The sequence below is a fragment of the Varanus komodoensis genome, unplaced genomic scaffold (assembly GCF_004798865.1).
Source record: "Varanus komodoensis strain SLA01 unplaced genomic scaffold, ASM479886v1 scaffold1, whole genome shotgun sequence".
Lineage (NCBI taxonomy): Eukaryota > Metazoa > Chordata > Lepidosauria > Squamata > Varanidae > Varanus > Varanus komodoensis.
Genome location: NW_025335268.1, coordinates 104674342 through 104690687, shown reverse-complemented (window position 1 = coordinate 104690687; position 16346 = coordinate 104674342). Strand labels below are relative to the sequence as shown.

Sequence of the window (16346 nt, the reverse complement as noted above, 5' to 3'; positions counted from 1 at the left end):
CTCTCACTTAGATCTCGCTACGTGCTCCTTTATGGTTATCTACCCTCTGTACTATCATCTCTTCCTTCTTTCGCAATGGCACAGCGGGCGGCATTCCACAAGTGTAGTGAGTGCGGCTCCAAAATGTCTCCCGCTGACCCGCACAACTTATGCCTCCTCTGCCTCGGTGAGGGGCATAGGACTGATAAGTACAGGCATTGTCCGCCTTTACCAAACAGGCCAGGAAGAATAGGGAGAATCGTCTGCTCAAGTTACTTTGGGACCAGACCTTGCTTCAATCTGATCAGCTAATCTCAAGGCCTACCCCCTCCTCTGCTGCGCCACCGCAGCGCTCCACCTCTACCCCGGCCATGCCCTTTAAGCGCCCACCTCAACTTCGGCCGCGCCGCCACAGCTCCCTTCGGATGAAGGCACTGCTCCAACAGAAGCGCAACAGCTACCTTCTCCTCCAGCCAAACAAAAGGAAAAGCGTAAGCATTCAGAGCCGGAAAGGCCCTCCAGCCATAAGAAGGCAAGGAAAGAAAAGATGGCTAAGGCGGCCCACAAGGGCAAGAAACCCAATCGCCCCAAACACTGAGGCTCGGGTTCGTCGGGGTTTTCGGTACCGACTGCCACCACGGTACCGACTCCCTCGGGACCGGCCCTGCAGTCTGCAATGCAGGTGACGCCGCTGGGATCCCCCAGGCCTGTTCTTCGACCTGAGAGCGTGTCTCCTCCATAGGAGCCACCGCTTAGGGAGTCCATCTCTGATGGAGAAATTAGAGGTTCCCCGCCGAGGCAACACTCCCCGACACCCATGCCTGCTGTTGGGCCAACTGAGGGACCAGACTCTCCTCCTAGGCATAGGAGCTGTTCATCTGAGCGCCATGCAGATGACTGGTCTATGCACGGCTATGATGGCTATCCTGCCTGGAGTGGACTCCATCCATATGCCTTTTTTCCTCTGGACCGTCACTCGGCATCGATCCCGAGAGAGGCACCGTCCACTTCTGGCTGTATGGAACGCAGACGTCCACCATCTCCTGAAAGCTCCTCATCCAGTGAGCATTACTGCTACCATCAAGACTTGGACGAGTCGGAAGTAGACTCCACGTCTCCGGACATGGCTATTACTTCCCAAGACCCGGGATCCCTGAATGAGCCCCATGTTTCTTTCTCGGAACCGGTTTCTCATCTAGTCCGGTCGCTGGAGATAGAGGCCTACCACCGCCCCGGGCCCAGCACAGACCGGTTGTATGACATTGTCCGAGGGGAGCAATCTGCTACCGTTTATTACCACGCTTCGCCAGGCAATGGTTCAGCCCTGGGACCAACCGGCTCAGCCGCAGGTGACGTCTCGCCAGTACGAATCTATGTACCGGGTCCAAGATGAAGGACTCAAGCCTTCATCTATAAAAATCTATACAGCTGCTATTTCGCATTTTCATGGCAGCATCCAGGGGTCATCTGTTTTTTCTCAACCCCTGATTCGCTGTTTCCTTAAAGGGCTATAAAATTTGCACCCGTTGGTTTGACCTATTATGCCGACGTAGAGGCTTTCTGTTGTACTTCAGGCCCTTACAAAACCTCCATTTGAACCTTTGGCAACAGTGCGTTTATGCCTAGTTTCATGGAAAACTGCCTTCCTTGTTGCAGTTACTTCAGCCAGAAGAGCCAGTGAACTGTGTGCTCTACGCATAGACCCACCATTCTTGAACTTTCACAAGGAAAAAGTCATTCTTCGAATGGACTCCGAGTTTCTTCCCAAGGTGGCTACACCATTTCATTTGAACCAAGAAATCATCCTCCCTGCGTTTTTTCCATCTCCGTCGATTCCGATTGAGCGCTCTCTCCATACGCTGGATGTTAGGTGCTTATAGGTCTCACACAGAAGCATTCAGGAATTCCAACAGACTTTTTGTCAAGTATGCTGATCATGACAAAGGCTCTCCAGTCTCATCTCAGCGACTGTCTAAATGGATTGTGCAGACCATAGTCCTAGCATATCAATTGGCAAAAATTGACTTACCCTCACTTCCGAGGGGGCATTCTACGTGAGCAGTAGCGACTTCGTCAGCCTTTGCAGCAGGGGTTCCAATTCAGGATATTTGCAAGGCTGCAACTTGGGCCACTCCATGTACTTTTGCCAAGCATTATCAGCTTGATGTACACACCAGAAGGGATTGTTCCTTTGGTAGAGCCGTGCTCTCTGCCATTCTTCACTGACAACACCTTCCCTCCTCCAAGTCTGGTAAGCTTGCTAATCACCCATATGTGTGATGCACAGAGGCCATGACGAAGAAAAGCAGGTTGCTTACCTGTAACTGATGTTCTTCGAGTAGCCATCTGTGCATTCACACAACCCACCTGCCGGCCCCGCATGGTGTTGGTGAGTGGACTGTTTTTCTTACTGTCAGTTCCGTGTTATTCCTACGGTACCGACTTTTCTTGCTATGATGCTGTTTTTCGAACATTAGGGGGCGAACGTCGGCCTTCAAGACTGAGTAAAATGGCGGACGCTCCGCTGTATTTATACTGCAACGGGGGAGGGGAGCGGAGCATTTTCCCGCCAAAATAAACCGTTAGCTTTCTAATCTTCCAGCCTAGGCACTGCGCAGGCGCAGCACCCATATGTGTGAATGCACAGATGGCCACTCGAAGAACATCAGTTACAGGTAAGCAACCTGCTTTTACAGCATTGCACAAAAGACAGTCCTGAGACAGAGTGGCATCACTGCCCATTACAAAACAGGGAAAGTCTGTAGAAAGTCCTCCCTTTTTAACAACCACAGTAACGTCACTGTATTTTCTGAGGGATTAGCATTAATCTTTGGAAATTCTGTGGTGAAAATACCATTTTCATGGTATCCAGAAATGGAAGTTATAATTTTAACCTTTCGGTAAGTAGCTGTTGAGAATGCACATGTCAACAAGCATACTACAAGGATCAAAGAGTAACTGCAAAGAGTTCTATGTTACAGTTTACAACAGGGTTGGACTGCTTGACAGCTGATGATTGTCATGGGTTGGCATTATTATTTGTATCTAATTATTTTTAATCATGCCATTTAATTTTTCCTTAACATTATTTTTATTTCTTTATGATTTTTATTATGTCTACTCACCTCCCATTAACTTGTGAATGTTTTACCACTGACCTCATCCATTCTAATACGTAAGTACTGTTCGAAGTCACACTTTTGTAGTCCCCTGAGTAATGAGCTATGGTAGCTGCTCCTGACTGAGTAAACCTAACCATTAGAGCTTTGCAGTTTGCCGGGAATTTCAGCATACATACCCTCTTCTTTGGTATGAGAGGGGTGTGAAACGCTTTTTCAGCTTCTGTCTCATGTCATTTAATCTCAGGCAGGAGATATTTCTATTGATAGTCCTCCTCTTGAACAATAATTATTACAACTTCTTTTCCCTTCTTTTTTCAAGCACAAGGGTTTTCCCACAAAGGCAATAAACAGACATGTGTTTCTCATTTGTTCTTCCCTCAAAATGTGTCATCATCACTGAAGCAGTAGCTGGGAAATGTGATACTTCCTGTCTCAGATAGCACATTTATTGCTACTCTAACTTCTGTGTAGTTGCTGTGTGTTACTGACCTCTGTTACTGCAGAGTAGCCATAAATGCATGATGGGGGAGGGGAAGAGGGACCGTGATGCAGGCACCCCTTTTAATATATGTACATTTAGCATCACATATGCAAAGAGGAGCCTGTGCACAAGTGGTTAGATGCATATAGGCGGTCCATACGGTCAAGACTCCTACAAAATTGGGGATCCTGTTCAGATGCAGCACCTGGGAAGAAGAGTCAGGGTGGATCAGACCAAGGGCCATCTAGCCCAGCCTTCTGTTCCCGGAGTAGCCAACTAGCTGACCCCCAACAGGTCATAAGCATGTGCCACACTGCCCTGCCTATACAGGAAGTCCCCTACATATGAATGAGAGCACGTTTGTAAGTCCAACAAAGTTAGCCTAGGTAACCAACTAACACAATAAGCTATATGGTACTGTACTGTCATAGGCTTATAATGACACTGCAGGACTTCGGTTGATGTCTCTGGAGGACTTCCAGAAGTTATACTTCTGGGTACGTGGCAGTGTGGAAATGCACCTTGTTGTTCTGATGAGTTCTTCCTCATATGGCTTTACCGTTAGGTTGGTGTGACCCATGTTATGCTTTGCTGGAGTCACCACTCTCAATTATTACAGTAAAGTATACAAAAGCATGTTTGCATCTTTGAAAGTGCATATGTAGGGGACTTCCTGTATTCCCCTGCAACTCTTGCAGCCTCTATCCACAGTGTCCCTGCTCTCATGCCATGTCCCTTTTAAATAGATGGTGCACAATTCCACCATAGCCATGAATCCCACAAGAGGTTAACCCTCTTGCATTCTCTCAGTCCTGCAGCACTACCCTTGCCATTTTGCAAACTCCTCTCTACTTGCTTATTCTTTGTACTTTTTATTATCTCATGTGCTAGAAAATGAAATTAAGTCACACTTTAAAGGTGTGGCAACAGAGGAGGTGGACAAGATTGTCCTATTTTTCATTAGGTTTGTGACAGTATTGTCATCTTTAAAGGAGACTTGGACTGTCATACACATGCTGAAACGCAACAGAGGTGCACTTTAAGTGATAATGTAAAAAGGCTTAATGCTTTCTAATTTTCCAGTAACACCTATACAATCCATGTCTTCATTGACTCTTTCTTTTCTGGGGCAAGCCTGAGGCCACAGAACTTATTTACATGTCCTAAAATAGGCCTTTGTGGTTGAGCTCATTCTGTGACATCTGAGAAAAGACAGTATTGAGGCCCAAGGATCTCTCAGATCCCCAGATCCAAGGCTAGGAAAGAGGCCCAACCTCAAAGCTGGGGATTCTTGGAGTCCTGCCCTGCACCTCTCAGCTGGTGCAGAAAGAACTGCACTGGATGCTTCATTGAGGTGGTCCTTGGAGGGCTCCAGGAGAAATTCCAGGGGAAGAGAAAGAGGCCAGATCTATTTTCTGGTGGCATTCAAGCCCCTTTCACTCCCCATTTGCAGTGCCACAACTAAATGGCTGAAATTAGCCATCTAGCTGACCTACAGGGTGAAAGGAGCAAAGAGGCAAAGACAGCCACCGTGTTCCTCCTGCCCTGCCTAGGGGGCCTGTAATCCTCTGAGTTCAGAGGCTTATGGGCATTCTTATCAGATTGTGCCCTTTGAAATTTAAAATCAGAAAGCCAAAAAAAAAAAAAAAAAAATTGGAAAACAACTTCATAGCTTTCTCTAGCTTCCTCTTGTCAATTGCTTCTTGGACAGTAGAATCAGCCTAACATTTTGTAATTGAGAATTGAAACAGTGCTTTGACAATTGGGTAGTATAGAAATATACTACTACTGTTAATACTTAACTGCTAAAGGTGGAGCTGCACAGTTATTTTGTATAGGGAAAAATTGGCGCCAATGTTATTTTACTTTTCCTGAATGGACCATCAAGCTTTCATGGATATATTGATATTACTGCAGTTGGGTGCATTCTTTTGATGTTTCCAAGCACATCATGAAGGTATGACTTCTAGTGCATTGCTTGTATAAATTGGGTACCATTAATTACACCTTACTTTGGAATCAGTATCAAACAGGGATTCTGTTGTTTGCATGAACCCTGAGATAACTCAGTTTGCATGTAATGACAATCCATGGGTTCTGAGGGTGTTGCCTTCCACCCTGTGATTTGTTGGATTAAAACTCTGGTTTTTGTCCCTCAGTAATCTCAATTACCATGTTCACAAATAGCTCCAAGGAGCAGGGTGTCCTTGAGTTGTGGGGATGAAAAGTGAAAATGGTAAGGCAGTTGGGAAGCTACACATTCAGTTGTGCGTAGCTTAGCTAACCATGGCTTTGCACCCATGGTTAAGCAAAATTAAGTTAATTATCTTCTAGTTACCTAATGACTCATTTGGATTGTTGAGAAGTATTTAATGAGTTTGGTCAGGAAATGACATTCTAAAGCAGGAAGATTTTGATGAGAAATACACTCTGAATTATGTTCTATTGAAAAGAACTTGCAAGAAAACTGATATCCATAAACTCTCCTGATAAAGGCTGTTGCTAAAAAGAAAAGACAAACTTATGTGTAATGAGCTTACACTTTTTCAAACTATTCTAAGGCCAGATTGCATGTTCTGATAATTATGTAGGTATGGTTTAGCCTAATATTTTTCTTTACTCCTATGTATCTGCATCCACCCAAATCAAACTGAGATCAGCATGTTCCAGGAAGGAAGGATGAAATCTTCCCTATGCCACTTTTTTCTGTAAAATCCCACCCCCATGACCTCCATGGATTAAAAAAGGCTCTAGTGGAGTCAATGCTTTTGCCTCTTTTTTTTTTAAAACCCTCTCATATCCCCACAGGGTGGGATGTCAGGGGAAATGGGGGTTGGAGGCTTAATCCTCTCCTCCCAGCGCATGCTGGTCATGATTGAAGTTGGGACTGCACATAGTTACACTGAGGAGAGAAAAATAGGTTTAGCTGTGCCTATGCAATTAACATCACATACCATTTGATCCTAAAGCTGAAATATTGATATTGCTTTATTTGTGTGGTGCAGGTACTGTTACGTAAATTTAAAGAAACAATTTTCTCTCCAGGACTGAGTTTAGGGAAACTGGTCCTGCAAGTTTGCTTCAGCTGTTGGCTGTGCACCTGTGATAACACTAACTCACCTCTCCCCTCCCCCCTCCATTTTTGCAACTATTTTGCAACTATTTTTATTATGCTATCGTTAAAAATAAAGAAAAATGGCTAATTTGGCACATGCCACCAATGGATGGGGCCAGAGCCAAAACAGAATATGGCCTTTTCCTTTCTTCTCTCTTTAATAGCTACTTCTTCTTTCAAACTCTTTGTGTCTTTCTTTCTTTTCTTTCTTTCTTTCTTTCTTTCTTTCTTTCTTTCTTTCTTTCTTTCTTTCTTTCTTTCTTTCTTTCTTTCTTTCTCCTCTTCATGCCAGCCCAGCAGGGTGCTGCGGCAGGGAAAGATTACATTTGCCTGATAGTTGACCTGTTTCAAATTAGACCAAGGGCCACAGGCTTTCCACCCCTGCATTACAATGAGTCAAAATCATGTCGGGCTTTGAAAGCTAACCAAGGGGTTGGTGGAGCCTCTCCAAAGCACAAATTATTAGTATGAATGCCACTGACATTGTGAGGGTAGGAAGAAACCAGGCTTGCTCCATGACAGAAAGGTCTACAGACACATCAATTAATGCTGCATTTGCATGCACCCTGTAAGGGTGCAGCTCCTGTGAAACTCATGATGTTAATGCAGAGACTGAGACTAAAACTTCGGCCTGGAGATATTAAGGAGTGGTTTGATCTGTTGCTAAATGAGAACATGGAAAGCCAGTGGAATATATTAATTATTTGAATTGTGAGAGAACTTGACGTGCAAAAGAACCATAGCATTGATGTAGGCTGTAATACAGCAATTTAATCTGATAGTTTAAGTTCCCCCTGATTGCCATCTAGATGCAGCTGCTCTGGCAGCCCAGAACAAGCCTACCGATGATATCATCAAGTCTTCCAAGTTCCCAGCAGCCCACGCTCCAGCACCCAACGAGATTCCAAAGATTGAGACAGAATACTGGCCAGGTCCTCCCTCACTTGCGGCTGTAGGTATGGAACAGGGGACATGGGCAAACACACAGCTTCTCCTACCTATAAATAAATGTAGATTTATTCATGCTGGAAAGTGTCAGATTTAGGGACACTGAAATCATTTGCACCTGATCCTTAAGAGTCTTAATTGGTGCTGCTCTTAAAATTTAGGGTTGAACCCAGATTGAGTCATGCTTAAGAGTCGAACCACTGAAATCAATAGGACTTCAGTTAGCCATGACTAACTGGAGTCCCATTGATTACACTGGATTTGGTGTAAGTATGGCTGCCTTTTGATCTAACCCATAATTAATAGCATGTGAGGAGGGGAGTAGAATTATAATCTAAAAACTGTCTGTTGGGTTTCAGTTCTCTGAAGTCTGCCTTCCAAAGGGGTGCACACTCCATTAGGAGCTTTCTCCTAGTCATTCTTCACTTTAAACCCCTTATAACTATACAGACATTTGAGTGGCAGGTATTAGCCCAGGAGCTTTTTCAGAGGAGAGAAATATCACCAGGGTGTATGTGGTGTTCTCCTTGATTTCCCTTTTAAACAAGTTTTGGCCTCCAAACACTGAAGCAATTTTTGAATTCAATGAGTTTAAAATAAGGATTTGAATCGTTGGTAGCACATGGTCCAAGAAGGAACAAGGGAAGAATCTGGATGTACCTGCTTACATCATCCCCTAATTCATGGCCAAAAATATTCTGCTGGCTGTGTGCATTGGACTGCAAAGGCAAGGTACGCTGGCCTTAATGCATTGCTTGCAAATGATTCTTCTCTTGTTAACCTCTCTAAAGGCAATGCTACACCTTGCATTCTGTATTAAGTCTGGTTAAAGGTTTTCCCTCATTCTTTCACATTAGGATTCACAGAGCCAGTCCTTCCGTGTTGCAGCTGCCTCTGGCAGCAAATGGCTCTGGGCCTTTCCCATGAGCCCTCACACCCTGCTCCGCCAGCCATACCCTCCCTCCCAAGCAGGCACCTGGCAGCAGAGCTTGCTTGTGTTGTCCTGGATGTCTCATCTGCTTGCCAGCTCCCAACACATCACTGTCTGTACCCCTGGGCAATCTTCCCAAAGGAGTGAGCAGGTAGATGCTCCACCAGGTTTCATGCGTATGTAAGTGTTGCACATGCGGCACACCCTGGAGCTGCTGTTACTGAATTCCTGCATTCTTTTGAGCCAGGGGCTAGGTGGGTTGGCACTGGAAAGAAGTTGGAGGTGAGAGCAGTGTCTGGCATCCCTAAACTGGTCTACTGCCTTCAGGCATGGTGGAGGATGCTGTCTTCTCAGCAGTGCTGAAACATCAAACCATCTGCCTGATCAGTTTTTGCCCATGTAACGGGAAGGGGGCATCTTGTCTCTTTCAGGAAGCAAAGTGTCTTAGCCTGGCCCTGGTTGTAGAAAACAACTTCTGTAGAGTTCTTGATGGACAGTCACCATAGAAGTAACTTTCTAAATAAATGACATTTCATGTGCCCCATTTCCAAACATTATTTTGCCTTAAGACATTTATTTCTCATGCTGTTTTTCATTCTTTTTCACCATTGTCTATGCCATGTCATTCTTTTGCCCAGGGGATTACCCATGATCTTCAGGAGTAACTTTGGGTTACCTGTTGTATACTAAAGCCAGATTCACAAGCATGGGAAAGTGGGCATGCATTTATTTTACTCCATTGGTTCCCTGTTGTCTTTTGTCAGGTATACACAATCATGTTGATATTCAGAGAGTTTACCATGTCAGCCCCATGGGAAGAGCCTTCTCCTTTCTAAATATATCTTCTGAATACCAATTTTAAAATGTATCTAAAATGTTATTTATACTATGCCACAATTGAGGACAAAGGTTCGCTTGCTAATGAAGGATAAATTCCAGCACTGACCATATTATGATGCATGAAGTCGTTAATTTCACCATATGAAACTGATAGCTAAAATAATTTCATCCTGACATCTCCAAATTGGACCAACGGCAAGGATTTGCATATTATCAAAAATCAGGCTATCCATTCTTCTGGCATGAAATGTGTTTGCTTTGCTAGAAACCTGAATTGGCTGGTTAGATTTATTTATATAAGAAGCAAATTACCAGTCCTCCTATACACTGAGTTTGACAATATTAACAGTATGTGTTACATGTTCAAAACCAAGAGGACCTGGGGCACTGTTTTCATTGGGCTTAACCAGGTGCATATGTATGTATCTTGATAATTCATTAATGGCTTGTGACAAGAAACAGTAGTTTGTGGAGGAGCAGGAGCAATTTTCAGGATAAACAAACAGTTTGAGGAGAAAGAAGATGTTCAACCTTTTGCTCACCTACTGTTTTCCCACTGGAGTTTGTCTCTCCCTCCCAAATTGTTTTTCTTCTCCAGGAGTGTTTAGAAGTGGGAAACTGTCTTTAGGAAGTTGTGTGGAAAAACACAAATTTAGTGGTATGTTGCAGCAGAAATATGGAATGCAAGAGTGAAATGCTTGCCCATGCCTGCTGTAACCTTCTGAAAACTGAGCCTTCCCAAAGCTGCTGTTCTTTATTGAAAGCAGCTACTGGTATTCAAATATATGCATATATAAATTGCTCAAAGTAATCAAATTTATAAAAATTCAGTAATCTTTAAATTTTACTACCTCCTAAATTTATATAGCACTTCTAATTTTCAAAGTGCTTTATATTCCCTTTTGACTGGAGTATCTGCTTAGGTTATTATTATTCCAGTTTTACAGACAAAAATCAATGCTCTGATCCTATGCATGTCTACCCAGACATAAGACTTATTCAGTTCAATGAGATTTCCTCCCAAGGAAGTGTGTATGGCATCCTTCCCCATCTGAGTGCTCTCCAGATGTCTTTGTCTACAACTCCCATTATCCCTAGCTAGCCAAAGGGAGATGAGAGTTGTATTCCAGCACATCTTGAAGGTATCATGATGGTGAATATGTGTGTATAGGATTGCAGTCTGGAACTGTGATATAATCAACTATCCAAGCTTTTCAGAGCTAGGGCCAAATCCTTTTCCAACAGCTAACCATGTTTGTCCTGCAAATCCTTTCAGAACTTTGGAAGTCCTTAACAATTGATTCATGTTTTTTGTTTTGGAAATGCTTACAGTTATAAGAAAACTGTATAGATTGTAAAATGGTGTAGATTCTCAGCTTCTACTTAGTGAACTGTCACAAATTCCCAAGAAGTGAATGAGTCTAAGACAAAGAAGGGAATAGGAATGCTATATGTCTGTTCCAAAATTCAAAATCTTCAGTTATGCTGATTTCTAGCATTTAAGTCATTGAGCAAATCCAAACCTCCAGCTGGCAGTTTAACTGGATATGGAATTGCTCAACTTTTTAATACCAGGTCTTTAGTGCAAAGGCTAAGTTATGCATCTGTCTGAGCCAGAGGATGCCCCCGCTTCTTCATTATACTTTTCCTTGTACTTTGCTGACATGGGTTTGGAACCAGGGGTGCTCTTCAGCAAATGGAAAGGCTCTTTCACAAGCCAAAGGGCTTTTCTCACTTCTTTCCCAAAGAAAAAAAGAACTGAAATCCAGCAGCATGTTTCTGTTAGCATTATGTCACCCACAAGGTATATACCTGTGTAAGGTGTTTGCAGAACAGCACCAGAATCTTTGCTCTGGCATAGATTTAGATACAATTCGAAGCCTCACTTAAAAACAGCTCATTCTTGCAAAATTATCATAGCAGCTTTGGACCAAATTTGCAGAGATGAAAGGTGCATGATCAAGATGCTATTTTGTGCATTCTTGACATCCAACATACTAACTTTCATCTGCATATCTCTCTGGTTAGCAAAATTTGCAACACTAGTTTCCAGCCACAGTATTTACAGCATATAATGGGAAATCAGTAAAAACTGAGTTCTACATAAATCAATATTATTGTATTTTTCATGCAAACATGATAGAATGGTTATGTGCTTAGCAAAGCATTTGATTATTTCATTCAACTAGCAAATCTAAGAAAATACTTTTGTTGATCGTTAGTCTTTACATACTTGTACAAGAAATTATCTTTGTGTTGTGGTTTTGTGGTAGTAGACATGCGACGCAGGTCCACTGGCAGAGATGAAGACCTAGAGGAGCTTCAGAAGCGTCGGCAGTTACAAGAGGAACAACTGATGAAGGTGGCTATCATGTTGGTGGAAACTTCATATTTACCAATGTGAACATGACATGATTTCCTTTTCCTACCTTACACAGTATTTTCAATTTCCATTTGCAGCTCAACTCGGGTCTGGGACAGTTGATATTAAAAGAAGAGATGGAAAAAGAAAGGTCATCCATTTCCAGTAGCCGTTATGACTCTCCAGTTAATTCATGTAAGCAGCACACATGGAATGCATGCGTGAGTGCTCTGCGGGAAAGGATGGAGTGGGGCTGCAACCCAGTTATTACATAGCCTGGGACTAAGCCCATTGAACTCACTGGGATCTACTTGTGAGTAATCTTGTAGAGATTATACTGCAAATTGCTTAAAACAAAGCCAGTCTATTGCTGGATCTGTCTCTGGTTACACGAACCATGTGGTATGAATGATGCCAGCACTAAAAATCTGGAGCATTTTGTCTGCCACTTTATCCCTAACTGTTGTTCACAATAAATTCTCAGAAAGCCTGCAAGAAGAGTGGACACTTCCAGAGTCAGGATTCTTGAGATGCACTAAACAAATCAGATGAGGAAATGCATTTCCATATTACTTGACAATGTCTTTTCTAAAGCTGCTAATCCATAGAATTGGAAGTTTCAGAAATTTTATGTTCAATTTACATCCAATTGGGAACAGAATTAAAACTAGCTCATGATACTAATTTCTGGAAAAACATGTCCATCTCTAAAGGAATAGAAGGATATCAGTAGTATGTAACTATTCTTCATATCAGAAAATAGTTATAATATTATTGACAAACTCAGATGAAGAAATGTTAATGTATAATTCCCCTAATATAAAGAGAGTGCCTATAATTAATTATACTCTCTGTTGCTGGCTGAATCTCTTTTACTCAAAATAATATAGAACCATTTTAACTGTTTACTTCTGCAGCATACACAGCTTGCCTTTTGAAAAATAAGCATGAGCATGAGATGTATTCATGAGCAGCGTTTTAAATTCCTATTAGATCTGGCCAGAAACAATTGTGTAAATAACCCATCCAGATGTAGCTTCTAGTCATGTGTGAGCTCACAGGAATAGTTTCCCTCCCCTCAGCCCATAACAGTTGCTTGTTTGTATGCGTGCTGCTGCCATCTGATTCGTTTCACCACTGCTGCAGCATATATTTTGTCTTTCTATATAAAACAAAATAATCAAAATATAAAATAAGTCTTACATGGCGTTCTAGGTTTGATGATTAATTCACATTTTTAAAAACTTTAGTCTGTATAATTTTTTAAAATGCATTAATTTAGGAAGAGAAATATGATATGCATTTTATAATGAGCAATCTTATAAGATTTTTGCGCATATAAAATGTGGATTTCTGTTCAGGCCACAATATCAGTCTTACTTGAAAGCTAGCAGGAAAGGTCATGAAGTCATGATTAAAGAGTGACATACACCTTGTTGATATTTATGCTTCTCATAGCCTTTTAGCCTTTCCCACATGGAGAAAGGAAATCAGCCTCCGGGAGCAGAGCAGTGCATTCCAGAGTCTTGGATCACAGCAGCTGAAGGGCTGGCTCATCAGACAGGTCTTTTAGACAAACTCTGTTACATTCCACTGAAGAAGGAAACTTATAATTCTTGTTTGTTTATAGGAAGCTCCCTGACCCCCTCCCATTCTGTGTATTTGTGTGTGTTTTCCATATAATTTCAGTATGATGTCATTGGTGCTCTATGTTGGATTACACATACAACCCAGGAGGTCCAGGGCCAGCAGCGTAAGAGAAAATCAAGCTAAAAAAGTATGAGTTTTCACACCACCTACCCTAGATCAGTTGACTGCTTCTAGGCAGCAAATCACATAAATACAACTCATGAGAAAGGATTTTTTTCGTGTTTCAGCTCAACCATACATTTACCAAGGTTGCTTTAGGCAAATTGCTATTTTTCAGCTTCTGTCTCTGCTCTTGTATGCCCCATACAGGAATAATAGCACTGACTTGCCGTATGGAAGTTGTGTTCTCTAGGTCAACTCTTCCCACAATACTTTGCATTAAAAAGTTTTTAATATTATTATCCATATTAGGCCTTGAATGCTGCAAATGCTGTGTTTGAGAAGTCCTTGTGTTATGCATGAGTTGTTACCAGTTTTATGTCATCTGCCTAATCCATTGCGGATGGTGGTGGCAATGATGGTGATATTAGTACTAATAAAAGTGTGTTTGGCCCGGCTTGTATGTGCAGAAAAAAGATAAATTTTAAGCAGCATGTAGTAGTCAAATATGTGAGCATGCAATGTTATAGGACTAGCAAGCATTTTCTGCCTTGTAATAACATCTAGCTTTTTAAATGCAAGGCTATTGAAACACTAAAATTGTGGGACAATTCTAGCAGAGATCTAGGTTCAAATTTTAGGAAACTCCAAGTAGCATTTTGGATGATACGGTACACATCGATTTAAGGTTAAAACAATCTGCCAAAGAAACTCAGATGGATGCAAACTCCCTTCTTAGAGAAAATCTTGTGTGTTTTTAGCTGATTCCTAAAAAGTGTTTATTTTGAATGCCGTGTGTTTTAACAGCGTTTTTTCTCCTTCCCATTTAGCTTCACATACTGCTGCCTCTAAAACCTCTTCCCTTCCTGGCTATGGAAGAAACGGACTCCATAGGGTAAGCAAACAAATCCCCTCTTGTAAGGAAATGATGTGTGGGTGTGGTATTTGTGCAAAATATACTATTTCATTGAACCTCAAAACAGCATTGCTTGTGAAAAGGGAGAGGTTGAACTTTTGTGGTCCTGAAACCTTTTCTCTGTTCTACAATGAAGTAGATGTTTGGTAAAGACCACAGGTAAGAATTGATGTGGTGGGGAATGGGCTTTGACCATTCCAGTTTCAGGACCAAAAGTACTTGCAGCCAGCCTTTTGCTGAAGATGCAAAGATTTTCACACTTCAAAAAGTAAATAATATAAATGTTACTCTCTCCCCTCTTGGGGCAAAGGGAGCAGCTTTATGCTGAGCCAGACCGTTGGTCCATCTAGCATAGGAATGTTAGCATAGGAATCTCTAGCAAAACTGGAGATCACCAGATTCCACTTCCAAGCTTATTCCTTCTTGCATTCATGACAGACTGCATTGGTAGTTGTTGTTTTCTTTTTGCATGAAAAGTTGTGGGAATTCTCAGGCACATATTGTATATACAACATTTATATGAACATTAAAGCATTTTCTAAATGTATGCATGATATTGAATACATTGTACATGTGTCAATCACATTGCAAACTTAGAGATGTGAGATTTATTTTAGGTTGTGTTTGAGTCCACAAGTGTGATCAAACCTTAACTGGAAAAAAATACTCCTGTTTCCCCTAATCTAAGCCAATGTTGTAAACAGTGACTGTCAGTGGCTCCCCAGGTTCTTCTTTGTGGTCTCTGTGCATCATGCATGAGGAGCTTCATTTGCAAACTTAATGCTGAAGAGTTCTTGTAGGGGAACGCTCCCCACCATGTTTCCCATCTTCTCCTTTCATAGTTCTTTGACTGCCAGTATGGTTGTCTCAGGGAACTTTCTCCCATCCTTGGACTGCATCCTTAAAGTTGCTGAGGTTATATTTAAATTTATTCTCTTTCCATCATTATGTCTTTCTGCTAGTTTTCTCTTAGTTTTTCTATTTTATTTCTCTTGTCCTCTTCTCAAACAATCTTTGACGATTGCTGATTGTTGACTCCCATGAGCAATAAAGTTTTAAAGACATATTTTCAAAAAGGTCTCTTTGTCTTTAATGCTGTTTACAAGGAGACACCAACACCAGTTCTGATTCCTTTTCTCTCTACCCTCTTACAAACAGTTCAGCAGCTGTGGAAAATGCCTTCTATGTTCCTATACCAAAGCATCTAGAGAATATGTACCATGAGCAAGAAGAAGATGCATCTTTTCTTGCATCCTCAGTCAAGCTCAATCATCAAGTCCTCCTAGTCAAAGTCAACTGGGGTGCATTATTCACCTGTAAACAAAGAGGACTATAGACTTGACTTGATGGAGGAGCATTTCTATTCAAGCACTGCTTTGGATCATTGTGTACAAATTACCAGGCCAGAAAGTCACAGTGCCAGCTTTTTCTGTGTGAAAAAGTTGGTTAGTTCTTCAGTTACTTACTAGAAGAGAGTTGGACCTCATCTCCCTTAACATTATTTTAAGCACCATCTTAAAGCATTTGGGGGGTTGATATGTGCTTAACTTTGTTTTGCAAATCCTTACTGCTGTAAGTCATATCTCTGTGCTGTGCTCTCCCTCTCTCCCTCTCTCTGTTTGTGTCTCTCTGTTTTTATAGCCAGTGTCTACAGACTTTGGTCAGTACAACAGCTATGGGGATGTGAGCAGTGCTGCTCGAGGTAAGATCTTCCTTCTTTGTGTAGCTTTAGTTAGCCACTGAGTTTATTTGAACATTTTTGGTGTACTCCTGGAACAGTATGCATAGTCAGCTGAAAAAGGATTTGTCTTCCCATACTGGTTTGGTGAACATCATTATTACCCCTGGCATGTTCTTATTCTTGTTTTTATTTCAAAGAAATATATTGCTCTTCTATTATGTG

The 16346-nt window shown here is 41.9% G+C and overlaps 1 protein-coding gene across 16 annotated transcripts in view; it reads left to right on the top strand.

The window, feature by feature from the left end:
- Positions 1 to 16346, top strand: part of ABLIM1 (actin binding LIM protein 1) — a 153111-nt gene that overhangs the window by 124170 nt on the left and 12595 nt on the right. For 9 of the 16 annotated variants that reach the window (XM_044439510.1, XM_044439442.1, XM_044439401.1 and 6 more), the window contains 5 exons: positions 7507 to 7653; positions 11690 to 11778; positions 11877 to 11973; positions 14358 to 14422; positions 16085 to 16145. In XM_044439510.1, the coding sequence (XP_044295445.1) occupies positions 7507 to 7653; positions 11690 to 11778; positions 11877 to 11973; positions 14358 to 14422; positions 16085 to 16145 (459 nt within the window). The remainder of the gene's footprint in view (positions 1 to 7506; positions 7654 to 11689; positions 11779 to 11876; positions 11974 to 14357; positions 14423 to 16084; positions 16146 to 16346) is intronic. The other 7 variants (XM_044439471.1, XM_044439451.1, XM_044439435.1 and 4 more) reach the window with 4 other exon arrangements.